General features: G+C 49.9%; 1 protein-coding gene and 1 non-coding gene across 2 annotated transcripts in view; both read left to right on the forward strand.

Annotated features, from left to right (window-relative positions):
• QARS1 (glutaminyl-tRNA synthetase 1) overlaps positions 1–27,944 on the forward strand; it is a 191,513-nt gene that overhangs the window by 135,012 nt on the left and 28,557 nt on the right. The window contains exons 14-17 of the mRNA XM_075321479.1: positions 1,676–1,806; positions 19,520–19,612; positions 20,913–21,050; positions 21,138–21,225. Of these exons, the coding sequence (XP_075177594.1) occupies positions 1,676–1,806; positions 19,520–19,612; positions 20,913–21,050; positions 21,138–21,225 (450 nt within the window). The remainder of the gene's footprint in view (positions 1–1,675; positions 1,807–19,519; positions 19,613–20,912; positions 21,051–21,137; positions 21,226–27,944) is intronic.
• On the forward strand, positions 2,363–2,489 carry LOC142250219 (small nucleolar RNA SNORA14). Its single transcript, XR_012725152.1, has one exon. It is a non-coding gene; the product is annotated as a small nucleolar RNA SNORA14 (small nucleolar RNA).

The raw sequence follows: 27,944 nt of genomic DNA on the forward strand, positions 1-27,944 counted from the left end.
TCCCAGCGCTGTCTGTATTCTTTCAGAAGCGCATAGGGCGACTTCCTCAGGTACGCACGTTCCTGCAGGGGGTTTGTCACATTGTCCCTCCGTACAAGAGGCCGTTAGACCCATGGGATCTGCACAGGGTACTAATTGCTCTCCAGGAGCCGCCCTTTGAGCCTCTGAGGGATGTTTCACTTTCTCGACTTTCACAGAAAGTGGCCTTTTTGGTAGCGGTCACGTCTCTTCAGAGAGTGTCCGAGCTCGCAGCGCGGTCATCCAAAGCTCCCTTCTTGGTGTTTCACCAAGACAAGGTACTGCTGCGCCTGATTCCGGGGTTTCTCCCTAAGGTGGTATTCCCCCTTTTCATCTCAGTCAGGATATCTCCTTACCTTCTTTTTGTCCTCATCCAGTTCATCGATATGAATTGGATTTGTATTTGTTGGATCTGATGAGAGCGCTCAGAATCTACATTTCCCGCACGACGCCCCTGCGTCGCTCGGATGCACCCTTGGTACTTGTCGCTGGTCAGCGCAAAGGGTCGCAGGCTTCCAAATCCACACTGGCTCGATGTATCAGGGAACCAATTCTTGAAGCCTACCGTTCTGCTGGGCTTCCGGTTCCATCAGGGCTGAAGGCCCATTCTACCAGAGCCGTGGGTGCGTCCTGGACATTACGGCACCAGGCTACGGCTCAGCAGGCGTGCCAGACGGCTACCTGGGCGAGTCTGCACACCTTCACCAATCGTTATCAGGTGCATGCTTAGGCGGATGCCAGCCTAAGTAGAAGAGTCCTGCAGGCGGCGGTTGCCTCCATGTAGGGAAGGGCTGTTTTTACAGTCCAAACTTGAGGTATTAATTTACCCACCCAGGGACTGCTTTTGGACGTCCCAATCGTCTGGGTCTCCCAATGGAGCGCCGAAGAAGAAGGGAATTTTGTTACTTACCGTAAATTCCTTTTCTTCTAGCTCCAATTGGGAGACCCAGCACCCGCCCCTGTTCCTTCGGGATTTTTTGGTTGTTCGGGTACACATGTTGTTCATGTTGAATGGTTTCGGTTCTCCGATGTTCCTTCGGATTGAATTGTTTAACCAGTTATTGGCTTTCCTCCTTCTTGCTTTTGCACTAAAACTGAAGCAGCCCGTGATCCACGGGGGGTGTATATGCAGAAGGGGAGGGGCCTTACACTTTTTAGTGTAATACTTTGTGTGGCCTCCGGAGGCAGTAGCTATACACCCCAATCGTCTGGGTCTCCCAATTGGAGCTAGAAGAAAAGGAATTTACGGTAAGTAACAAAATTCCCTTCTTTTTTTTTTTTTTTTTTACTCAGTTTAAAAAAAAAAAAAAAAAAAAAAAAAGTGTTTATGGAAAGAGGTATTTTAAAAACCTTCAAACCCCTTTAGAAAAAGGGGGCGCCTGCATAGGATGCCCTTTGTAAGTCCGTGCAGGGAAGTGGCTAACAAGAAGCTAATCTCATCAAACTCAGCACATTCGTATGCTACACGGCCACCTATTCTTCCGACTGGCCACTATGAAGTGCTGGATTTGTTCTGCAGGATAATATAGCCAGGATTGTGTCCAATGATACCGCCCCTTTAATTAAAAAAAAAAAAAAGGAAAACGTTTGGTAATTTGGTGAACATTGCAACAGTGTCTTGCAGCAGTCAATATTGTATAATATTTTGTGATCCCAGGGAATGAAAAAGGGAAAATTTGCTGAAGGAGAAGTCACACTCAGGATGAAGCTGGTGATGGAGGATGGGAAGATGGATCCAGTTGCCTATCGGATAAAGTACACCCCTCACCATCGCACAGGAGACAAGTGGTATGTTCCAGAGGGGTGCAAAACTCCAAAATTGTTAATGAAGCCCATTATGATTATCCTCCAGACTTTCTACGCATTAAAGCGGTTATCTGGATACTTGCTATGTAGGTACTTGTGTATCTGCACTGGAAGCAGCATTGCCTATACTGGTGGAGATGTAGCCATAGGAAGAGTGGATGAAGATAGACCTGCCTATATGGCAGAGGGGCTAAAGAGAGCAGCTTTGGCCCAAGAATTGGGCTATGTGCCCACGCTCCGTCCCCCCTCCCCCACCCGTTTTTTCTTGAAGATTTTAATGAATACTGCAAGGAAAAACACATCCCAGCAAAGTGTATGATAATCCTGAAGTGCTGTGCCCACATTGCAGAAAAAAAAAACGGCATCATTGGAATTGTTTTTTCCAATGTTTTCCCCATCTCCATATATTAAAAAACAAAAAGAAACTGCATTTTTTTTTTCCTTAAAGATTTTTCTGCAAGAGATGCAGTTTTTTTGTGCAAAAAAAAAAAATTTGCAATGTGGGAACATACCCTATAATAGTGCCAGACTATCACTTCTGCATCTCTGAAACCCCCTGGTGTCTTTTGTAGACCGCAGGACAAGAAGAGATGCTACAGAAAACGAGATTTCTAAAAAGCAGAGGCTTCTCCTAATCTCTGCTGCATTTCATGTCTCGCACACTGTTTCATTGCTCACTGTTTTAAAGGGAACATGTCAAGCGAAAATGACATGTTTTTTAAAACTTTTCAATTTCACAATCAATATATAATACATTTTTCAGTTCTCTCACTTTAAAGGGAATGTCATCAGAGCAAAATTGGTATAATAAAGTTTTTACATTAATATTTTTACTTTTGTGATCTATAGTTTATGAAACAATTTATTTCTCTATTGCTTCATTGGGGGACACAGGAAACCTATGGGTGTTTGCTGCTGCCACTAGGAGACCAACACAAGGCAATAAAAAAAAGTTAGCTCCTCAGTAATGTACACTCACCGACCGGAGCCAAGCTGGTCAGTCTTAAGGGTGCTTTACACGCTGCGACATCGCTAGTGATAGTACCCGTCCATGCGACATGTGGTGATCGGTGCCGTAGCGAACATTATTGCTACGGCAGCGTCACATGCACATACCTTTTTCAGCGACGTCGCTGTCACCGCCGAACAATCCCTCCTTCAAGAGGGAGGTGTGTTCGGCGTCATAACGACGTCACTGCGGCGTCACTAAGCGGCCGCCCAATAGCAGAGGAGGGGCGGAGATGAGCGGCCGGAACATGCCGCGCACCTTCTTCCTTCCTCATTGCCGATGGACGCAAGTAAGGAGATGTTCGTCGTTCCCTCAGTGTCACACATAGCAATGTGTGGTGCCGCAGGAACGACGAACAACCTGCGGCATGCACCACCAACGATATTATGAAAAGGAGCGACGTGTCAACGATCAACGATTTTTGACGTTTTCGCAATCGTTGATTGCCGCTCCTAGCTGTCACACACTGCAATGTCGTTAACGGCGCCGGATGTGCGTCCCTAACGACATGACCCCGACGATATATCGTTAGCGATGTCGCAGCGTGTAAAGCACCCTTTACCCTAGTGTCCGTAGGAGGCAGACACGGGGCTGCACTCGGATCCGTTTCTAACTAAAATTTTGTTGTTGTTTAATATTCCTTTGCATTCCCCCCCCCCCCGATTCAGCTTATTGGGCAGCCAAGTGTGACAGCTCACTCTGTCATCCCACTTAGAGACTGCTCACCTACCTTTTTGACTGCCAAAGAGTTCAAGATTCTCCCTGTCAACTTGTGGTGTTACTTTTTGGTTTAGCCACGTCCTGATGAGAATCATGTCAGTGGCATAGCATTTCTTGCACCAGAGGGATCTGAGTCTTTCCTGCAGATCCTATATGGCTCAAGGCTCTTTTCTTCTGCATGCTGCTAGAGTTTTCCTTGCTTTTTGCAGCACACCATTCATTGGGTTTGACCTTCAATATGTCAGAGCGTTTCGCATGCCAACTCCTTCTTGGAAGTGAACCCCTTTTGGTATATCGGTATCTCATTAGTGGTGGTGTTGTACTCTTATTCTTCACAAGAGACCCTTCCATTTGTTGCATGCCAGTTTCCTCAGTTGGCAAATTTATTCCAGTATCTCACTATTTGGGATTGCTGGTAGGCTCTGGAACTCTAAGCCATTCTTTTGTCTCTTCCTTTTGGTAGGATCTTCTGTCTAGCCACCCTCCGCATCTAACTGACAACGCCACGACATTCATCATTCACCAAGGAGGAACCCCATCGGTCATGGACTATATAATGTGTACTAGTGTTTTCCGCAGTTCACATCCTCAGAGTAGATTCTAGATCACAGACTTCATAACCTGTGAAAGACTTTCGACAGGAGAAGTGGTTGTCACGTCAGATGATTCTCTTCCATGTTCATTTATGGAGCAGCACCCCTGACATTGATCTGTTGGCATCCAAAGCGCGTTACAGGGTCCTTTAGTTCGTATCTATGTGCTGTGACCCGCAGTGGTTGTCTCCCAAAGCTCCAGGGGTCTCCTGGGTTTTCCATCCTCCCCTTTCCATCCAGCATCCTCCATGTTCCGGAGTGAACTAAAGATCTACAGAGGTTGTTTATTTCCTTGCAGACAGCTTTTGGAGACTTCCATATCTATTTCTTTGGTTCCCTCTTGTCTAAAAGCTTCTGGTTCTCCAATTAGGTCATTGATCATTATTAAAAGCTGGGAAGCCTTCCCGCTCTTTGTAACTATCCTCGTACATATTCCTTTCGATCCTTCCCTCTTAACCTGCTTGCTGTTGGATCTAGAGTCCTGCCTCTTTTACAATTTTAGGGTCAAGTCTTTGCACTTTCTAATCCTTTTCAAAGATATCTAGTTTCCGGATCCACTGTGCCATTCTAACGCATATTAAGCAAAGTCAGAGTGCCCCCACTGGGTTTCTAGCTTTTTTCATTTTTGACAGAGGCCTCCTAGACCTTTTTGTTGTCGGGCTTCTATTTGGCAGCTCTCTAGGCTGCTTCCTAGGTATCTGTGCTTACTTTTTCCAAGTGCTACAAGGCATACACTTTTTTTTTTGGCTTATCAATTTCGGGCCTAGGTAGAAAGGTTTCGCAAATGGCAGTGGCCAGTTTCCGACTTGAGAATCTCACATCTGCTCTTCAGTTTTTCTAGTCCATTTTCTTTACACCCTTGGAAAGCAGCATTGGAATTTCTCATGATTTCCGGTGTCCCGCAATGAAGCAATCGAGAAAAGAAGATTTTAGGTACTTAATGTAAAATCTTTCTGAGCTTTCATTGGGGGACACAGCACCATCCCCTTTTACATGCCTCTGTTGGGCCAGTCTGTATTTCATTTTCGGTTGCTTCTCCTATTATTTTCACACTGTCTGATCAGCTTGACTCAGGTCGGTGGGTTTACACTACTGAGGAGGAGCTAACTTTTCTCTGACGCCTCATTGGGGGACACAGGACCATGGGTGTTATGCTGCCTATCCATAGGAGGACACTAAGTAGATGCAAAAGCATAGCTCCTCCTCTGCAGTATACACCCCCTAGCCGGGACAAGCAGCCTCAGTTTTAGCTTGGTGTCTGTAGGAGGCACTTCCTTTCAAGGTTTGCTATCTTTTGAGTGCGACTGTTTCCTTTTGGGAGCGATCTCCCACTACCATCAACGGGCGGGAACGTGGAGTGTCTCCTCCACGTACCCCCTCCTGCGACGCTGGATCCTGGGCTGGACGACGGGGTCCACAGACACCGATTTTCCAAAGCCCAGGGTAGAGGCCTGTGCCCCTATAGCCCAATTCCTCAGCCTTTCTTTGCAGGCTCTGAGTTGAATATGGCACCGGTGTGACCGGACACAGCAAGCTGACTCTGCTATTTTCACTGCCTGGACTGAAGCAGTGTTTAAGGTGAGATCCCCCCTGACTGGTTTCCCAGACGAAGGGAGAAAAGTATTTATTATGAGAAAGTCCCTTGCTGAGTGCAAGGAGGAGAGCCCCAAGGATCCTGCACACACAGTGTTAACTTTTCTCTAGCTTGCTGGCTGGAGGAGGGGGAAGTCACTGGCTGTTTGCAGAAAGTCCTGCACAGATAATTTCCAGGTGGCAGGGGGAGGGCACAGAGCTCAGGGACTCTGTTTATTTGCTCTGTTTATTTGCTCTAGCAGAAAAGCCGGCTGATAACCACCAGTGACAAGCTGTGTGCTGACTGAAGGGAGAGGGAGGAAAACTATCAGAAGCTCCCTTGCCGCCGTTTTTTTACTACCCACAGCAGGGGGGGCACACTGACCTCAGGAAAGCGTGGGAAGATCTCCACAGAGCTTTCTCCTTCCTGAGGACAGGGCCATCGGCTGGTTCTGGTGAGGTGCTTGCTTTCTCTTGTAGCCCTGCTGAGCATTGCTCCCCCTTCTGGCATACTCCTATTAGGAACATGCAGAATTCTAAGGGCACTAAGAGTGCTAAGGCCCACATAGTCTATTATTCAGCCTGCACTGCCTGCCATGCTGAGCTACCACATAAACACACCTCTTCTCTCTGAGAGTTCTGTGCCCCTATAGCCCCCCAAGACCCCCCTTCCACCACCGCCGCAACAGTCAGCCCAGAGCCTAGGGCTCCCAGCCCACCGGAATGGGCACAGTTTCTGTCCCAATCCATGGAAAAACTGTCACAGAACCTGGTGCTGGCTATGCAATGTCGTCCTCCACACCCTTCTGGGTCCCTGGACGGAACGCAGCCTGAGGATACCCCTATGGAGGATCCTTCTGAGGTAATCCGGGCACATGCTTTACCGGTTGCAGGGGTTGCACGGCCGGGTGTCTCCAGCGGGCTCTCCCTCGGGAGCACACAGGGCAGGCTCTCCCACATGCTCCACGGCTTCTGAAGAGCTGGAGGAGGGAGAATGCTGTTTGTACCAGGATTCCTTGGTTTCATTCACCCCAGATGATCAAACTGCAATAGGCTCCCTTATAGCAGCAATCAACCAAACTCTGCATGTGGAGGATCCCCCATCCACTACCACTGACCATGCGGTCTCCTTTAAGAGGGCAAGGAAACCCCAAAAGGTTTTCGCTGATCACCCAGAGTTTCCGGATATCCTCACAAAGCAAAGGGAGAAGCCTGACGGGCGCTTCGGTAACCGAAAACTCATGGAGTCCCGGTACCCTTTTGCCTCACCTGCCTCTAAGGGCTGGATCGAACCCCCCCCCCCCCCCCCCCCGGTCTCTTACCCGATGGTTCCTCCATCAAGGACCCGACAGACAGACAGGTGGAGCACCTCGCCCGCTCTGCTTTTGAGGCTGCGGGTTCCTCCCTCTCGCCCTCCTTTGCCTCTGTGTGGGTCGCAAAGGCGATCTCCGTCTGGGCAGAATCCCTTAACACTTCGCTTGAGGAATCCCAGTTCCCTCATACCTTCACAGAGGTAACAGCTCAAATTGCCACTGCGCTGGAGTACCTCATGCAGGCCTCCATGGACGCTGCTACCTGCGCAGCGTTTGCCGCCTCAAATACCATAGCTATCTGTAGAGCTCTCTGGCTCCGACAATGGCGAGCGGACTCTGCCTCCAAGAAGTCTCTCACGGGCCTTCCCTTTTTTCCAGACCGATTGTTTGGCGAACGTCTGGACAAGCTCATTTCTGACGCCACGGGAGGAAAGAGTACCTCCCTCCCCCAGCTGAAGTCCAGGACGTCCTTTACCAGACGTCCACAGTCCTCGTTCCGTTCCTTTCGGAACTCATTTGGTTGGTCGACATCCCGTGCTGTCCCCGCCACCAGCCGCGGACTACGCAGGGACCGACCTTCTCAGCACTCCCCGAAACCCACTTCGTCATGGCAGCCTAGACCGAAACAGTCCAGGACTAGGGAGACTCGGTCACGACGTTTTCCCCCCTCATGACTCCTTCGGCGCTCCGGAAGACACACTCATTGTAGGAGGTCGACTGCGGCTCTTTCAACACATCTGGGCTGCCGCCTCAGACGACAAATGGGTGCGAGACCTTGTGTCTTCCGGTTACCACATACAATTTCGGACCCGACCCCCGAGTCGTTTTTTTTTTCTCTCAAACCCCCCAAAGACTCGAAAACGACGCAAAGCTTTTTTTCTCAGCAATCCACTCGCTCCAAACAGCAGGAGTTATAATACCTGTCCCAGACGACGAGAAGTTCAGGGGTTATTATTCCAACCTCTTGTTGTCCCCAAAAAGGATGGGTCAGTTCGACCCATCCTGGACCTCAAACACCTAAACAAACATGTGCACGTACGGAGATTCAGAATGGAGTCCCTAAGGTCTATTATTGCATCCATGGTCGAAGGGGAATTCCTCGCATCCATAGACATCAAGGACGCGTACATGCACATACCCATCGCCCCAGATCACCAAAAGTTCCTCCGCTTCGCAATTCAGGACTCCCACTTTCAATTCGTAGCTCTACCCTTCGGCCTTGCCACCGCACGAAGGGTCTTCACCAAAGTCATGGCGGCCGCCATGAGCGTCCTTCACGCCAGGGGAGTAGTCGTTCTCCCTTACTTGGACGACCTCCTCATCAAGGCCCCCTCCTTCCGCGACTGCTCAACCAGCGTACAGATCACTGGACACACTATCCCGCTTAGGGTGGCTAGTGAATCTGGACAAATCATCCCCGATCCCATCACGATCCATCTCCTTCCTGGGCATGTCCTTGGACACCCGTCGGGGCTTGATCCTTCTCCCTCAGGACAAGGCGATAGCTCTTCAACGAGCGGTACGCTGCCTTCTACGTCTTCAGTCTCGCTCCATTCGATTCAGCATGAAAGTGCTCGGCAGGATGGTGGCGGCTATGGAAGCAGTACCCTTTGCTCAACTGCACCTCCGCCCACTGCAGCTAGCCCTTCTAGGGGCCTGGGACAAGAGCCCCTTCTCCCTGGACAGACATTTTCACCTGACGCCTTCAGTCAGGTACGCACTCCGCTGGTGGCTTCGGCCCTCATCCCTATCAAAGGGGAGAGCTTTTCTCCCAGTGAACTGGCTGGTCCTGACCACGGACACCAGCCTCCTAGGCTGGGGAGCAGTGTACCGGCACCACAGTGCTCAAGGACGTTGGACGCCCCAGGAGTCTTTCCTACCCATAAACATCCTGGAACTCCGCGCGATCTTCCTCGCGCTCAGAGCGCTCTGCCCTATGCTAGAGGGTTGTCAGATTCGAGTCCAATCGGACAATGCGACAGCTGTAGCCTATATCAATCGGCAGGGGGGCACCCGCAGCAAAGTGGCTTATCTCGAGGCCTACAAGATCCTCAGCTGGGCCGAATCGACGGGATCAGTGATATCAGCGGTACACATACCGGGGGTAGAGAACTGGGCAGCAGACTTTCTAAGTCGCCAAGGCCTGGCCGCCGGAGAATGGTCTCTCCACCCAGATGTGTTTCTACACATCTGCACTCGCTGGGGCACACCAGACGTGGACCTAATGGCCTCAAGGTTGAATGCAAAGGTACCCGCGTTCATAGCCAGGTCACGCGACCTGCAGTCCATCGGTGCGGATGCTCTAGTCTGCTTCTGGCACCACTTCTGCCTGCCTTACATGTTTCCACCTCTACCCCTGCTGCCGCGGGTAATCAGGAAGATCAAGGCAGAGGGAGTCCCGGTGATACTGATAGCACCGGACTGGCCCAGGTGCGCCTGGTACGCCGAATTAGTACAAATGCTCGCAGACGCACCGTGGCGCCTTACAGACATCCCAGACTTGCTGACCCAAGGGCCCATCTCCCCTCTCTCTCTGTTTGGTCGTAGTTATGCTACAAATTCTGGTGGCCGGTCACCACCATGCCATGCACGCCTGATTTTGGTTTGCTTTGTATTCCTCCTGTTGGTAGCTGTTCAGATTCAGTTACCTCACCCCTTTCCACAGGCAATGCTAATTAAGCACCATCTTGGATCTGGTCCGCCTTTATCAATGGTTGCTGTTTGGCACTGGGAGGATCAGTTCTGATATAGTCCTGGTGTGGTGCAGAGCTTGCTCCACATACTGGGACCTGGGCTGGTCTCTATCCACAAGTGCCTTTTTTGCAACATAGAAGCGGTTATATACAGGTTGCAGGTATGTGTGCTCTATTATGGTTCTGCTTTTGACTTTGTCTGGGAGGCCGCATGGCACATGAAATACAGAATGTAGAGTAGGACCCCCCTATTGAGATTTGCCGTGACGTTGGCAGGGGTGGCTCAAAAAATTGATCAATTATTTGCTAAAAATCTCATTTTTTTATTGTAGTACAGTTGGAATAAATCTGTGAATTTTCACTTTTTATATGATGCATGCCAATTTCAGATCGTGCTGGCTCCCCTCTCTCTCTGTTTGGTCGTAGTTATGCTACAAATTCTGGTGGCCGGTCACCACCATGCCATGCACGCCTGATTTTGGTTTGCTTTGTATTCCTCCTGTTGGTAGCTGTTCAGATTCAGTTACCTCACCCCTTTCCACAGGCAATGCTAATTAAGCACCATCTTGGATCTGGTCCGCCTTTATCAATGGTTGCTGTTTGGCACTGGGAGGATCAGTTCTGATATAGTCCTGGTGTGGTGCAGAGCTTGCTCCACATACTGGGACCTGGGCTGGTCTCTATCCACAAGTGCCTTTTTTGCAACATAGAAGCGGTTATATACAGGTTGCAGGTATGTGTGCTCTATTATGGTTCTGCTTTTGACTTTGTCTGGGAGGCCGCATGGCACATGAAATACAGAATGTAGAGTAGGACCCCCCTATTGAGATTTGCCGTGACGTTGGCAGGGGTGGCTCAAAAAATTGATCAATTATTTGCTAAAAATCTCATTTTTTTATTGTAGTACAGTTGGAATAAATCTGTGAATTTTCACTTTTTATATGATGCATGCCAATTTCAGATCGTGCTGGCTCCCCTCTCTCTCTGCCTGCCTTACATGTTTCCACCTCTACCCCTGCTGCCGCGGGTAATCAGGAAGATCAAGGCAGAGGGAGTCCCGGTGATACTGATAGCACCGGACTGGCCCAGGTGCGCCTGGTACGCCGAATTAGTACAAATGCTCGCAGACGCACCGTGGCGCCTTAAAGACATCCCAGACTTGCTGACCCAAGGGCCCATTTCCCATCAGAACTCCAGAGCCCTGAAGCTGACAGCATGGCCATGGAGACCTGGGTATTAACAAGAGCGGGATTCTCCCCTGCGGTTATTTCCACCATGATCAGCGCCCGAAAGCCTGCTTCATCCCGCATTTACCACCGTACGCGGAAAATCTTCCTTTCATGGTGCAGGGAAACTAAGGTCCAGCCTATGCCTCTGGCCATCCCCAGAATTCTCGACTTTCTACAGTCTGGCTTGCAAGCGGGGTTGGCTCTCAGTTCCCTTAAAGGGCAGGTCTCAGCGCTCTCAATCTTCTGCCAATGCCGCCTGGCTCAAAAACCGCAAGTCAAGACCTTCCTCCAGGGCATTTCCCATCTAGTTCCCCCCGTACAAACGGCCGCTGGACCCATGGGACCTCATCCTCGTTCTGGACGGTCTCCAGAGGTCTCCCTTTGAACCCCTCAAGGAATCCTCCCTTGCTCTTCTGTCCTGGAAGGTAACATTCCTTGTGGCAATTACGTCCATCAGACTGGTTTCGGAGCTGGCAGCACTCTCTTGCCGCGAGCCTTTTCTGATCTTTCCCCAGGACAAGGTGGTTCTGCGCCCCCTTCCGGATTTCCTTCCAAAGGTTCTTACCCCGTTTCATTTGAATAAGGACATTGTTCTGCCTTCCTTTTGTCCACACCCAATTCATAGGGTGGAAAGGTCTCTGCATTCGTTAGACCTCGTCAGAGCTCTCAGATATTACATATCCAGGACAGCCCCCTTTAGGAAAACGGACTCTTTGTTCGTCATTCCTAAGGGGCCTAAGAAGGGAGAGGCAGCTTCAAAGGCGACTCTGGCTCGCTGGATTCGCTCTGCGATCCAGGAAGTCTACCGCTTGCAACTAAAGCCCATTCCTAGTGGGCTCATTCCACGCTACTAGTTGGCGCTTCGTGGGCCATTCGGCATCAGGCTTCAGTGGAACAGGGGTGTAAGGCTGCGACCTGGTCTAGCCTACATACGTTTTCAAAACATTACAGAGTCCATACCCAGGTTTCAACTGAGGCAAATCTGGGTAGGAAAATTCTGCAAACGGCAGTAGAGCAGCTCTCTCAGTAGGCGTTCCAGGCTGTCTGGGACTGGTTCCTAGTCCTTGGGTTGTGTTGTCTTCTTTTATGTTTCCCACCCATGGACTGCTTTAGGACGTCCCATGGTCCTGTGTCCCTGATTTTTGTGTACTCACCGTAAAATTGTTTTCTCTTAGCCATCATTGGGGGACAAAGCACCCACCCTGTTGCCCTGTTGGGCCTTGGTTCTCTCAGTACCTTATTTGGTTATGACTCTTCTTTTTTCATGTTCCTCTGATGAGATAAGTTTTAACTGGCTTTCTTCGGCGCTCCATTGGGAGACCCAGACGATTGGGTGTATAGCACTGCCTCCGGAGGCCACACAAAGCATTACACTAAAAAGTGTAAGGCCCCTCCCCTTCTGGCTATACACCCCCAGTGGGATCACTGGCTCACCAGTTTTCTGCTTTGTGCGAAGGAGGTCAGACATCCACGCATAGCTCCACTGTTTAGTCAGCAGCAGCTGCTGACTATGTCGGATGGAAGAAAAGAGGGCCCATACTAGGGCCCCCAGCATGCTCCCTTCTCACCCCACTTGCGGTTTGTAAGGTTGAGGTACCCATTGCGGGTAAGGAGGCGGGAGCCCACATGCTGTTTTCCTTCCCCATCCCCCTGAGGGGCTCTGAGGAAGTGGGATCTTACCGGCCTCCAAGCCCTGAGGCCGGGCTCCGTCCACAGACCCATTGAACCTGCTGGATAAGGAGCCGGGGTACCGTTCAGGGACAAGGCCCTGCAACATTCAGGTACTCTGTGTCCCCCTATGGACTGGCCGCGCACACTCCAGACTTGCTGGGTGTGCTAGTGCGCCGGGGACAGTAGCGCTGCGCGCTGGGGTTTGAGTCACTGCAGCTTGGCTGAGTGACTTTATGTGTTGGGAACTACCGCGCCGGCCGCTCCGGGAGCGGCGGCGCGGCTGGGACTTGTAGTGCGCCGGGGACTTAGCGCCGACCGTGCTTTTACGACGGCGGCGCTTATAAATCTAGTCCCCGGCTTTTGCGGCCTAGCTCCGCTTCGTTCCCGCCCCCTCCCTGTCAATCAGGGAAGGGGACAGGCGTTGTGCAATCGTCAGCGCCGAGGGCTGGAGCCTTATTTACATGCTCCAGCCCTCTCACTGGGCACAGTGGGACGCAGGTTTCCCGCTTTTTGTCTGAGCACACCCAGGGCCCGCCCCCCCTCCACAGAGACGCCGGCAGCCATTCCTGCATGCAGTCTGGCTGGGGAACGGACACAGGCTCTGGGAGACCCAGACAAGGGATTTCTGGCGACCACACACCCGCGTTAAGCGGGCGGTAAGCAGCACATTCGTGCTGGCCCCACTAGTGCCACAGTGTTATTTGGTGTACTTTTTCCTGTACCAGATATATCTATATATATTGCACTGTAAGGTCGCTTCTTGGCTGTATACCCCTATTGCTCTGAGGAGACGACAACATGTCATCTGCAAAACGCAAGGGTGCCAAGACACAGGCTGTGAACGCTGCTTGTGCTGCTTGTGGGGCTAATCTACCGGCAGGTTACAATGACCCCCATTGTGTGCAATGTTCGGTCCCTGTGCCACTTCGTCAGCCGGAGCCTATGGTGGTAGTGGCCCAGGCAGAGTCGCCGGTGAACCCTGTCCCGGTGACGGGGACAGAGTTTGCTGTTTTCGCTGACAGGATGTCTGTCACTATGACAAAAATCCTAGAGACCTTGCAGGCCAGGCCAGTTACTCAGTCCATGGACACTGCTGCGGCAATGTTCCCCGGTCCCCCTCAGTTGGAGTTAATCAGTGCTTCAAGGGGGTCCCAGGCATCTCAGCCTGACGGCTCTGATTCAGATGACAGTCCCAGGCAGCCTAAGCGTGCTCGCTGGGAGAGACCCCCCACGTCATCACGCGGATCAGGGTCTCAGCGAGAAGAGTCTCTACATGATGAGACAGAGGAGGGTGATCAGGAGTCTAATCCTGAAACCGCTCTCAATCTGGATACTCCTGATGGTGACGCCATGGTAAATGACCTTATAGCGGCCATCAATAGACTGTTGGATATTTCTCCCCCAGCCCCTTCTGCAGAGGAGGCAGCTGCACAGCAGGAGAAGTTCCATTTCAGGTATCCCAAGCCTAAACTGAGTACTTTTCTGGACCACGCTGACTTCAGAGAATCAGTCCAGAAACACCATGCCTACCCAGATAAGCGTTTCTCCAAACGTCTTAAGGATACACGTTATCCCTTTCCCCCTGACGTGGTCAAACGCTGGACCCAGTGTCCAAAGGTGGATCCCCCAATCTCCAGGCTTGCAGCTAGATCCATAGTTGCAGTGGAAGATGGGGCTTCACTTAAAGATGCCAATGACAGACAGATGGACCTTTTGGTTAAAGTCTGTCTATGAAGCTATTGGCGCGTCGTTTGCTCCAGCATTCGCGGCCGTGTGGGCACTCCAAGCTATTTCAGCTGGCCTGGCACAGGTGGACTCTATCATATGTCCAGCAGTGCCGCGAGTAGCGTCCCTAACCTCGCAAATGTCTGCGTTTGCGACTTACGCTATCAACGCTGTCCTGGACTCTACAAGCCGTACCTCAATTGCGTCTGCCAACTCTGTTGTCTTGCGCAGAGCCTTGTGGTTAAAGGAATGGAAAGCGGATTCTGCTTCCAAAAAATGTTTAACCAGCTTGCCGCTATCTGTAGATAGACTGTTTGGTGAACAATTGGCTGAAATCATTAAGCAATCCAAGGGTAAGGACTCCTCCTTACCCCAGCCCAGATCAAGCAAACCTCAACAGAGGAAGTGGCAGTCGAGGTTTCGGTCCTTTCGAGGCTCCAGCAAGACCCATTTCTCCTCGTCCAAAGGGACTCAGAAGGAGCAAAGGAGCTCAGATTCCTGGCGGGCTCAGTCACGCCCCAAGAAAGCAACCGGAGGAACCGCTTCCAAGGCGGCTGCCTCATGACTTTCGGCCTCAGCCCTCCGCATCCTCGGTCGGTGGCAGGCTCTCCCGCTTTTGCGACATTTGGCTGCCACAGGTCAAAGACCGGTGGGTAGCAGACATTTTGTCTCACGGGTACAGGATAGAATTCAGTTCTCGTCCTCCGCCTCGGTTCTTCAGAACCTCCCCACATCCCGACCGAGCAGATGCCCTTCTGCAGGCGGTGTGCTCACTAAAAGCAGAAGGAGTGGTGATCCCTGTTCCTCTGCAGGAACAAGGGCAAGGTTTTTACTCCAATCTCTTCGTGGTTCCAAAAAAGGACGGCTCGTTCCGTCCTGTTCTGGACCTAAAGCTGCTCAACAAGCATGTGAACGCCAGGCGGTTCCGGATGGAATCCCTCCGCTCTGTCATTGCCTCAATGTCTCAAGGAGATTTCCTTGCATCAATAGACATCAAAGATGCTTATCTCCACGTGCCGATTGCTACAGAGCACCAACGTTTCCTACGTTTCGTGATAGGAGACGACCATCTCCAGTTCGTAGCTCTGCCATTTGGTCTGGCGACAGCCCCACGGGTTTTCACCAAGGTCATGGCGGCAGTGGTAGCAGTCTTGCATTCTCAGGGTCATTCGGTGATCCCTTACTTAGACGATCTACTTGTGAAAGCACCCTCTCAAGAGGCATGCCAACACAGCCTGAATGTTGCGCTGGAGACTCTCCAGACTTTCGGGTGGATCATCAACTTTTCAAAGTCAAACCTGGCACCGACTCAATCACTAACGTATCTTGGCATGGAGTTTCATACTCTCTCAGCGATAGTGAAGCTTCCGCTGGACAAGCAGCGGTCTCTACGGACAGGGGTGCAGTCTCTCCTTCAGGGTCAGTCGCACCCCTTAAGGCGCCTCATGCACTTCCTAGGGAAGATGGTGGCAGCAATGGAGGCAGTCCCGTTCGCGCAGTTTCATCTGCGTCCACTTCAATGGGACATTCTCCGCCAGTGGGACGGGAAGACAACTTCCCTAGACAGGAAAGTCTCCCTTTCTCAGACGGCCAAGGATTCTCTGCTATGGTGGCTCCTTCCCACCTCATTAACGCAGGGAAGATCATTCCTGCCCCCATCCTGGGCAGTGGTCACGACAGACGCGAGTCTGTCAGGGTGGGGAGCAGTTTTTCTCCACCACAGGGCTCAAGGGACGTGGACTCAGCAGGAGTCCACCCTTCAGATCAATGTTCTGGAAATCAGGGCAGTGTATCTTGCCCTATTAGCCTTCCAGCAGTGGCTGGAAGGAAAGCAGATCCGAATTCAGTCGGACAACTCCACAGCGGTGGCATACATCAACCACCAAGGAGGGACACGCAGTCGGCAAGCCTTCCAGGAAGTCAGGCGAATTCTCATGTGGGTAGAGGAAAGAGCATCCACCATATCAGCAGTTCACATCCCGGGCGTAGAAAACTGGGAAGCAGACTTCCTCAGTCGCCAGGGCATGGACGCAGGGGAATGGTCCCTTCACCCGGACGTGTTTCAGGAAATCTGCCGCCGCTGGGGGGTGCCGGACGTCGACCTAATGGCGTCTCGGCACAACAACAAGGTCCCGACCTTCATAGCGCGGTCTCGCGATCAAAGAGCTCTGGCGGCAGACGCCTTAGTGCAAGATTGGTCGCAGTTCCGGCTCCCTTATGTGTTTCCACCTCTGGCACTCTTGCCCAGAGTGTTACGCAAGATCAGATCCGATTGCAGCCAGGTCATACTCGTCGCCCCAGACTGGCCGAGGAGGTCGTGGTACCCGGATCTGTGGCATCTCACGGTCGGCCAACCGTGGGCACTACCAGACCGTCCAGACTTACTGTCCCAAGGGCCGTTTTTCCATCGGAATTCTGCGGCCCTGAACCTGACTGTGTGGCCATTGAGTCCTGGATCCTAGCGTCTTCAGGATTATCCCAAGGGGTCGTTGCCACCATGAGACAGGCTAGGAAGTCCACTTCTGCTAAGATCTACCACAGAACGTGGAAGATTTTCTTATCCTGGTGCTCTGCACAAGGAGTATCCCCCTGGCCATTCGCGTTACCTGTCTTTCTTTCCTTCCTACAATCCGGGTTGGAAAAGGGCTTGTCGCTCGGCTCCCTTAAAGGGCAAGTCTCGGCACTATCCGTGTTTTTTCAGAAGCGTCTAGCACGACTTTCTCAGGTGCGCACGTTCCTGCAGGGGGTTTGTCATATCGTACCTCCGTACAGGCGGCCGTTAGATCCGTGGGATCTAAACAAGGTCCTTGTTACTCTCCAGAAGCCGCCCTTCGAGCCTCTGAGGGATGTGTCACTTTCTCGACTCTCACAGAAAGTGGCCTTTCTGGTAGCGGTCACGTCTCTTCGGAGAGTGTCTGAACTAGCAGCGCTGTCATCCAAAGCTCCTTTCCTGGTGTTCCACCAGGACAAGGTAGTGCTGCGTCCCATTCAGGAGTTTCTCCCTAAGGTGGTATCCTCTTTTCATCTTAATCAGGATATCTCCTTGCCTTCCTTTTATCCGCATGCAGTTCATCGGTATGAAAAGGATTTACATTTGTTGGATCTGGTGAGAGCACTCAGAATCTACATTTCCCGCACGGCGCCGCTCGGATGCACTCTTTGTCCTTGTCGCTGGTAAGCGCAAAGGGTCGCAGGCTTCCAAAGCCACCCTGGCTCGATGGATCAAAGAACCAATTCTTGAAGCCTACCGTTCTGCTGGGCTTCCGGTTCCATCAGGGCTGAAGGCCCATTCTACCAGAGCCGTGGGTGCGTCCTGGGCATTACGACACCAGGCTACGGCTCAACAGGTGTGCCAGGCAGCTACCTGGTCGAGTCTGCACACTTTCACCAAACATTATCAGGTGCATACCTATGCTTCGGCGGACGCCAGCCTAGGTAGAAGAGTCCTGCAGGCGGCAGTTGCCTCCCCGTAGGGGAGGGCTGTCTTTGCAGCTCTAACATGAGGTATTTCTTTACCCACCCAGGGACAGCTTTTGGACGTCCCAATCGTCTGGGTCTCCCAACGGAGCGCCGAAGAAGAAGGGAATTTTGTTACTTACCGTAAATTCGTTTTCTTCTAGCTCCTATTGGGAGACCCAGCACCCGCCCTGTTGTCCTTCGGGATTTTTGGTTGTTTTTCGGGTACACATGTTGTTCATGTTGAATGGTTTTCAGTTCTCCGATGTTACTTCGGAGTGAATTTGTTTAAACCAGTTCTTGGCTTTCCTCCTTCTTGCTTTTGCACTAAAACTGGTGAGCCAGTGATCCCACTGGGGGTGTATAGCCAGAAGGGGAGGGGCCTTACACTTTTTAGTGTAATGCTTTGTGTGGCCTCCGGAGGCAGTGCTATACACCCAATCGTCTGGGTCTCCCAATAGGAGCTAGAAGAAAAGGAATTTACGGTAAGTAACAAAATTCCCTTCTTTTCTCCTATTGCTTGTGTACTAAAACTGAGGCTGCCTGGCCCGGCCAGGGGGTGTATACTGCAGAGGAGCTATGCTTTTGCATCTACTTAGTGTCCTCCTATGGATAGGCAGCATAACACCCATGGTCCTGTGTCCCCCAATGATGGCTAAGAGAAAACGATTTTACGGTGAGTACACAAAAATGCGTTTTTTTCATTGCCTGGTGTCAGCCTGCTAATGGCAGCAGCATATACACCCATGGTTTCCTGTGTCAGCAATGAAGGCAGTGAGTACCCAAAATCTTCTTATCCTAAAGTTTTGCAGTTTTTGTTCTCACTTCGATATTAGGCTGATTGTTCCTTCCTTTGCAGATGACTTCTCCGCAATCTCATTTTAATCAGAGGCAGAATTATAATAACTGATAACACCTCTATATACAGTAGATAACAGGATCCACTATTCACAGAAGGTGATGTCCCAGCTCTCCTCCTTTTTTACAATAACTGATAACGCCTCTATATACAATAGATAACACAAGATCCACCATAAATGACATCAAATATTTCTGGCTGTCACTGTTTAGACATCCTAACTTTTTAAAGGGAACCTGTTAGGTGCAATATGCACCAAGAAACATGAGCAGTTCTGGATACATGCTAATCCCTGCCTAACCGTGCCTGTATCTAGTAGCATACATAAAGACCGGAAGTGCCCGGACATCTGATCTTATGCACTGATGCGGTGAAAACTGACACGGGTACGTGCGTCCGACTAGCGACTAGTCCCTGCGCTCATTACCATATCAAAGGATCTTTAGAAATACGTTTTCTAAAGATATCTTTATGTATGATGCTAGATGCTGGGACTATAAATATGCACCCAGAATTGCTCTTGGTTCTGGGTTCATATTGCACCTGATAGGTTCTGTTTAATGCAAAAAATTGCCCCTAGTTTCATCAGTGTTTGGTCATTGTCGGGCTATGTTCGCACTTTACTTTTTTTTTTTTTTTTTTTTTTTTACTGAGAGAGAGGGAGGATCTCTTCTATGACCCTCCAGGGTACTGGAAATATGGTTGAATATCCCATTGACTTGCATTATAATTGTTAGAGTACAGCCCATCAGCGCATACAAACTACTTGATTTGAGTACTAAGCACTCAAGCGTTTCAGTGCTCGCTCATCGCTAATCCTCAGTAATAATCTGACGTTTTTCTTCCCTCTTGCAGGTGCATTTATCCCACGTATGACTATACGCATTGCCTATGTGACTCTATAGAACAAATCACGCATTCTCTCTGCACCAAAGAATTCCAGGCCAGGTAAGAATATCAGGTATATACCTGTGGCACAGGTATATTGACTGTCTGCATCACTACAACCCCCCGGCTGTCTCTAATGCATAGATTATCGGGACAAAAAGTGATGCTAAAGCCAAGCAGTGAGGGATCCAAATGGCAGAGACTGTGTGTTCCTGCCACATTTCACTCCTCGTACATGTCCGTGCTGCTGTTGTTACTTACCCACAGTGCAATTACATGGGGTCTCTGAAACAATATACTTTCAGGCTAAGTAGACAAACGCTATAGATCAGTGGCACTAAGGGGTATTTCTCACATAGTGAGATCGCTGCTGAATCACGTTTTTTGTGACACACCAGTGACCTCATTAGCGATCTTGCTGTATGTGACACTGAGCAGCAATCTGGCCCCTGCTGTGAAATTGCTGCTCGTTACACACAGTGCTGGTTCATTTTTTTTTTTTTTTTTTTTTTAAACGTAGCTCTCCCGCTGTGAAGCACACATCGCTGTGTTTGTCAGCGAGAGAGCAACGATCTGAATGTGCAGGGAACAGGAGCCGGCTTCTGGCAGCCTGCGTTAAGCTGTAACCAAGGTAAATATAGGGTAACCAAGCGAAGCCCTTTGCTTGGTTACCCGATATTTATTTTGGTTACTAGCGTCCGCCGCTCTCAGGCTGCCAGTGCCGGCTCCCTGCTCCCTGCACACGAAGCCGGAGTAAACATCAGGTAAATAAGCAAAGCGGTTTGCTTATTAACCCGATGTGTACTCTGGCTACGAGTGCAGGGGGTAAGCGGTGTGCGCTGGTAACCAAGGTAAATATCTGGTAACCAAGCGGACTGCTTTGCTTGGTTACCTGATATTTACCTTAGTTACCAAGCGCAGCATCGCTTCCACACGTCGCAGGGGGCTGGTCACTGGTGAGATCTGCCTGATTGACAGCTCACCAGCGACCATGTAGCGACGCACTAGCGAACCTGACCAGGTCAGATCGCTGGTGGGATCGCTGGAGCGTCGCTAAAGTGTGGCGGTACCCTTATTTATAACCACTATCTGCGGCAACTATTGTGAAGGTTAATTACAAACAATTTGTGCAGAACCTTTACCTTACTGTCTGCAGCAGCACATCCAAGTCACGTCACTGCCGACCAACTGAGTTTTACGTGACTTTCTGAACTTCATTATACCAGACGATGATCAGGAATGATGATTCCTGCGTACGATTGTCAGGATGATGATCACTCCATGTAAAATCATCTTTAGAAATTGTGAAGTCAATAAAGGTGTTTAATCTGATGTACATTTATATGGTCTCCCTATCCAGGCGGTCATCGTACTTCTGGCTGTGTAATGCGCTGGATGTGTATTGCCCCGTGCAGTGGGAATACGGGCGTCTAAACCTGCACTATACAGTGGTGTCAAAAAGGAAGATTATTAAATTGGTGGAAACAGGAGCTGTCAGGTGAGTGGTTCGTCATTTTAACACAGGTGACCCTTTTTGTTGCTGTAAATCCTCCAGTCAGGATTGTAAACTCTTCTCTTATTGTAGGGATTGGGATGATCCTCGTCTCTTCACGCTGACCGCTTTGAGGCGGAGAGGATTCCCACCCGAAGCAATAAATAATTTCTGTGCAAGGGTACGGACTCCATTTGATATCAAAATTTTAAAGTAACAAGTCAGGTGTTTGGGGGCGGGGGGGTTGGGTGCTGAGATCTCAGGTGATAGCCAAAGCATTAGAAGTGTTCAGCCAAGTGATGTACCCCTTCTTGTCTAATCAACTCTGTGGAGTGAGTGATGTACAGCATAATATACTTTCTATAAGAATCTCTACGATGTAGAAATATCATTGCTGTCCCCATTGGGGCTCATAATATAAATTCACTATTGCTATGTATTTTGAGTGTGAGTGGAAGGGCTTGGTTCCACTTGCGCATAGCTTCTGATGCGAGAGCGTCGGAAGCGATATGATTATGACCTTCTGCTGTTGTTAAGGTGAACTCTTAACCAGAGATCACTAGTTGCCTACTGCCTGGTCTAATTGGTGTGGGTCGAGTGCATGCTTGAAAAATGAGATCAGACACAGTCGGATATTCATCTTTCCTCGACAGAAGTCAGCCCATGCTCTCCCTTTATTACAACTGAGCTTGCTCTGATATAACCTTGCAAAGGGGCATGTCCGGATGTGTTCATTGGTCAGTGGGTCGAACAATGTATTAGTCCATGAGCTGATTGGTAGGCGTCATTGTAGGCGGGTCTATGACATCATTGGATGGATCCATGGTGATGGTGATGGGAGGGACGTCATCTGGTGGATCCATGCTGGATGGTCTGGTCTGTGATGTCATCTGATCTTTGGTTTGGTCTTCTTATATGGTATCTTCTTACACCTGGACATTCCTTGCATTCCAGGCAAGGTGTGGAGAAACAGGCAATGACAGCCACCTTTATATCTGTGTCATGTATATGATCTGAAACCTGAATTATGTAAGGCAAATCGACATATTTCCCACAATGCTCTATGTCCAGAGGTTAATTAAATATTTCATTTTATGGCTCTCCTCAACACTGTGAATGTGAGCCGAGGGTCATGTGACTGTGATCCGATCTTGCCATCGGATCACAGCTGCGGAAAACAGGGAGGGAGCATTTTCTCCCCATCTCCTCCCCGACCTGTCTCTGCATACATCACACTGCAGTCGGATGACATGCGAGTTTAGTGTGATGTTTCACACCCACCCATAGATTATTATGGGTGCGTGTGGCGTGTGAGACGAGACTCTCTGCCAAACGCAGCGTGCTGCAATTCATTTCTCACGCCGATATGGCATGAGAAATCAATTACAGATGGACACTGCCCCATAGTTTTGCATTGGTGTGAGTGCAGTCTAAGATTGCACTCGTCCATGCAAAACGCAAGTGGAACCGAGGCTGAAACAGGAAAAACTGAAGGATACCCATAAAAACAAGGAGAGGACTTGCAAACTCCAGGCACTTCAAAATAACAGTGCTAACCACTGAGACACCTTTACTGCCCAGGATGATGTTTCTGCATCTCTAAAACCCCCCTGCTGTCTCTCCCGTCGACTGCAAGACAAGAAGAGATGCTACAGAAAATGAGATTTCTCTATCGCTTCATTGGGGGAAGGGGGGGACCGAGACCGAGAGCACAGTGTGGGGTTGCGTCACTACTGTTCACTCTAATCTGTCCGGCAGGACCCTTTTCTCCCCCTAACATATCAAGAGTGTTTAGGGCTTCCAGGTGGATTGGCCCTTGCCACCATACCGTGCTCCCTTGGTGGGTAACAGCACGCTAGATGGTCCATGACCGTTTTTCTGGACTGGCTTCTTGTCAGCAGCATAGCCATCTTTTGGATTTTAGTCTTCCTTCCCCAGATCACACTTTTCAAGGCTCTCCTCTTCCGCTCGTGGCAATACTCTTCAGTCCGTTATAGCTCACTTCCCGTTCGGAGTTTATCTTAACAGGACATAGTCTCCTTCTAATTCTGACCCAAGGCGTAGTTGTCAAAAGTATTGTTTTGATCCCCAGCTGCAGGAGTCCTTCTCTTGGCAGAAACGTTTTCTTACACTTCTTGGTTTCAATCACTCTGTTCTTACGCCCCAGGTTTCTCTTCTCCCAAGCATTTCCCTTGGTGTAACAGACTACCCCTCCCTCAGTCACTTAACCTTGTCTTGGGGGCGGTGTTCTACAAGAGACCCAACTAATTGTTAGAAGGTTATGATGAATGACTCCTGTCTCCTCAGTTTGAGAACTTTCTTCCAGAATTTACAATCACTGATAAGATCAGTAAGTCTTCTCTCCCTGTCTCATCTGGAACTTGGAACTGTTTCCTTGTCTCTCCTTTTTTGGTAGGATTTTGTGTCAGCTACCCTTTCTTCAAGGTTGACTGAACTATGTGTGCCGATGTCTTCAGCTATTCTTATCCCCGAAGTGAAATTTGGACCCCTGACTTCTTACCAATGAAGGACTTTCAACAGGGGAGGGGGCCATCTCATTAGATGGTTCTCAGACTTGTCCATTTTTTTGGCAGAGCACTCTTGACCTTTAGTCTGATGCCATCCTGGCTGCGTTACAGGATCCCTCAGTTCACATCCAGGTCCTGCTATGCTCAGTGGTTGTCATCGACATCGTGGTGGTCTCCTGGATAATGAATCCTCTCCTTTCCTTCCGAAATCCTCTGGTTAGAGAAAGATCAAGGGATTTGGGTCTACAGAGAGAGTCTACTACCACATGGAGGTAAACCAAATTAATGACCAGGGTGTGCATATAAACAATGGCTCCACTCGGTCAGCAACAAAACCTATAATGAACAATGAGTGAATAAGCCAATAATAAAACATATTTTATTGGATAATGATTAAAAATACAGACATGTATATAAGAACAAAACGTGAGGTCACAATCAAATACCCTCAGGTAATAAATGATATTTTTATACTATCAATTGCAAAATGCACAATAGAAATGTGTCAACAAAAAGAAATAGGATGCAACGCACATAAAAGCCATATAATACTATCCCAATGAGAAAAAGAAATTCAAGAGCGGAAGCCCATTGTATCCACTAGATGGCAACAAATGTTCATAGCATACTAATAAAGCCTAAAATAGGTAGAAGATATCCACAAAAATTGATAGATAAGTACAAGCCATAAAGATACCATATGATACTATGGAAAAGAGACAAAGAGGAGCCAGTTTTTTCCACTGATTGGCAACAGGTGCTCGTAGCATAGTAGTAAGGCCTGAGATAAAATAGTGAATAGTGATATAGGAATTGGATACTTAGACAAAAGTAAAGTTGGAATGAACCCCAAAGAAGGGTTATAAGGGAGGCAAAGGAGATGTATTAATCAATAGTGGCAAAACAAGACTGGTATTATAGGAGCCTAAATCCCAATGCCAAATGCATTAGGGATGCCAAAGCAATGGCAATGGTTTCAGACAGGCAGGCAAAGATAAATGCCTATAATATCCACAGGGTGGTATTCCTATAGGATATAGTTAAAGGCTAAGGAGACCAGCCATGGAAATAAAGACGCTGCATAAGGACACAAATGAAGGCAAATAACAACCTGAGGGTATCCAGTTACCCTCAGGTTGTTATTTGCCTTCATTTGTGTCCTTATGCAGCGTCTTTATTTCCATGGCTGGTCTCCTTAGCCTTTAACTATATCCTATAGGAATACCACCCTGTGGATATTATAGCCATTTATCTTTGCCTGCCTGTCTGAAACCATTGCCATTGCTTTGGCATCCCTAATGCATTTGGCATTGGGATTTAGGCTCCTATAATACCAGTCTTGTTTTGCCACTATTGATTAATACATCTCCTTTGCCTCACTTATAACCCTTCTTTGGGGTTCATTCCAACTTTACTTTTGTCTAAGTATCCAGTTCCTATATCACTATTCACTATTTTATCTCAGGCCTTACTACTATGCTACGAGCACCTGTTGCCAATCAGTGGAAAAAACTGGCTCCTCTTTGTCTCTTTTCCATAGTATAATATGGTATCTTTATGGCTTGTACTTATCTATCAATTTTTGTGGATATCTTCTACCTATTTTAGGCTTTATTAGTATGCTATGAACATTTGTTGCCATCTAGTGGATACAATGGGCTTCCGCTCTTGAATTTCTTTTTCTTCGGCGCTCCATTGGGAGACCCAGACGATTGGGTGTATAGCACTGCCTCCGGAGGCCACACAAAGCATTACACTAAAAAGTGTAAGGCCCCTCCCCTTCTGGCTATACACCCCCAGTGGGATCACTGGCTCACCAGTTTTCTGCTTTGTGCGAAGGAGGTCAGACATCCACGCATAGCTCCACTGTTTTTAGTCAGCAGCAGCTGCTGACTATGTCGGATGGAAGAAAAGTGGGCCCATATGGGGCCCCCAGCATGCTCCCTTCTCACCCCACTTTTGTCGGGTGTTTGTTAAGGTTGAGGTACCCATTGCGGGTACGGAGGCTGGAGCCCACATGCTGTTTTCCTTCCCCATCCCCCCTCAGGGCTCTGGGCGAAGTGGGATCTTACAGGTCTCCAGGCACTGAGACCGGGCTCCATCCACAGACCCAGAGAACCTGCTGGATATGGAGCTGAGTATCGTCAGGGACAGGCCCTGCTACATTAAGGTACTCTGTGTCCCCGGGCAAGCGCGCACACACACACCAGCATTGCTGGGAGTGTTAGTGCGCCGGGGGGTAACAGCGCGGTGCGCTCGTGCTATTATTCACTGCAGCTTAGCTGAGTGAATTTTTGTATTGGGAACTGCCGCGCCGGCCGCTGCTGGGTGTTTTTTACATTGTGGCGCGGCTGGGACTTGTGGTGCGCCGGGGACTTCCGCGCTGGCCGTGCACATGGACGGCCGCGCTTATTACTCGAGTCCCCGGCTTTGCGGCCTAGTTTTTCGTTTCGTTCCCGCCTCCAGCCCTGCCAGTCAGGGGAGAGGCGGGACGCTGTACAGACAGTCAGCACCGAGGGCTGGAGTCTGCTTTGCATTCTCCAGCCCCCTTCACTGGACACAGTGGGACGCCAGTTTCCCGCTCTTGGCTGGGGCACGCCCACGGCCCGCCCCTCGTCACACGAGCTGGAGAAGGACGCCGGCAGCCATTCCTGCACGCAGTCCGAGCTGGGGAACGGAGACATGCTCTGGGCAACCAACACAGGGCTCTGGCGACCACACACCCGCGTTATAGGCGGGCGGTAAGCAGCACCTGAAGTGCTGACCCCACTAAATACCGAAGTGTCCATTTGTATTTTATGCTTGTAGCACAGCAGGAGAAATCCTTTTTTAATACACTGCACTGTACGTCGCTATCTTTGGCTATATGCCCTCCTAGATGGCGAGCTAACAGCAGCAAAAAGCAAGGGTGCTAAGGCACAGGTTTTCTAGGCTGCTTGTATTGCATGTGCTGAAGTGTTCATTTGTACTTATGCTTGTATGCTATAAATTGCACTGTACGGTCGCTACTCTGGGCTATATTCTCCTAGATGGCTGGACAACAGCAGCAAAAAAGCAAGGGTGCCAAGGCACAGGTTTTCTATGCTGCTTGTATTGCATGTGCTGAAGTGTTTATGCTTGTATGCCATACTTTGCATAGATGGCTTGAATACAGCAGCAAAAAAGCAACAAGGCTTCCTATGCTGTTTTTTCCTGCATGTGATGCTGTTCCACCGGCATGACCCCCATTGTGTGCAAGCTCCCCTGTAGCACTTGGTCAGCCGGGGTCTCTACCCTGTCCAGGGACAGGGACGGAGTTGCAGTTTCGGCTGATAGATTGTCATGGGATAGAGACTTTGCAGTCCAGACAGGCCATGGGCAATCTTGATTAATGCTCCCTGACCACCCTCATTTGGAACGTAATCAGTGCTCCGGGGGGGTCCCAGGCATTCCAGGGTGAAGGCTCTGACACGGACGGCAGTCCCAGACAGCCTAAGCTAGCTCGCTGGGTGCGGCACTCGGCTTCATCACTGGTCAAGGTCCCAGCAAGGACTCTCTGTATGATGAGGCAGACGTAGCTGATCAGGTCTTTGGTCCTGACACCGCTCTCAATCCGGATACACCGGATGGTGACGCCATAGTGAATGATCTTATAGCGTCCATCAATGGAATGTTGGATATTTCTCCCTCAGCTCCCCCATTGGAGGAGTCAGCTTCACAGCAGGAGAAATCCTTTTTCAGTACTCATGCGTATATTGCGTTTTTTTCTGGCCACGCTGACTTCAGAGAAGCAGTTCAGAAACACCACGCTTACCAGATAAGCGTTTTCTCCAAACGTTTTAAGGATACACGTTATCCCTTTCCCCTGACGTGGTAAAGCGCTAGACCCAGGGTCCAAAGGTGGATCCCCCAATCTCCAGGCTTGCGGCTAGATCCATAGTTGCAGTGGAGATGGGACTTCACTTAAAGATGCCATTGACAGACAGATGGACCTCTGGTTGAAATCTGTCTGTGAAGCTATCAGTGTGCCGGTTTCTCCGGCATTCGCAGCCGTATGGGCACTCTATCCTATTTCAGCTGGGCTTGCGCAGCTGGTCTTGAGCACATGTACATCTGTGCCGCAGGTGGTGTCCTTAACCTCGCAATGTCTGCATTGCGACTTACCCTAGTAATGCTGTCCTGGAGGGACAGTCGAGGTTGGTCCTTCCCAGGCTCGGGCAGGTCCCAATTGTCCTCGTCCAAAAGGACTCAAAAAGCTCAGAGGGGCTCAGTTTCCGGCCGGGCTCAATCACGCCCAAGGAAGGCAGCAGGAGGAACCGCTACCAAGGCGGTCTCCTCATGACTTTCAGCTCTCTCTCTCCGCATCCGCGGTTGGTGGCAGAATCTCCCGCTT

The sequence above is a fragment of the Anomaloglossus baeobatrachus genome, chromosome 8 (assembly GCF_048569485.1).
Source record: "Anomaloglossus baeobatrachus isolate aAnoBae1 chromosome 8, aAnoBae1.hap1, whole genome shotgun sequence".
Classification (NCBI taxonomy): domain Eukaryota; kingdom Metazoa; phylum Chordata; class Amphibia; order Anura; family Aromobatidae; genus Anomaloglossus; species Anomaloglossus baeobatrachus.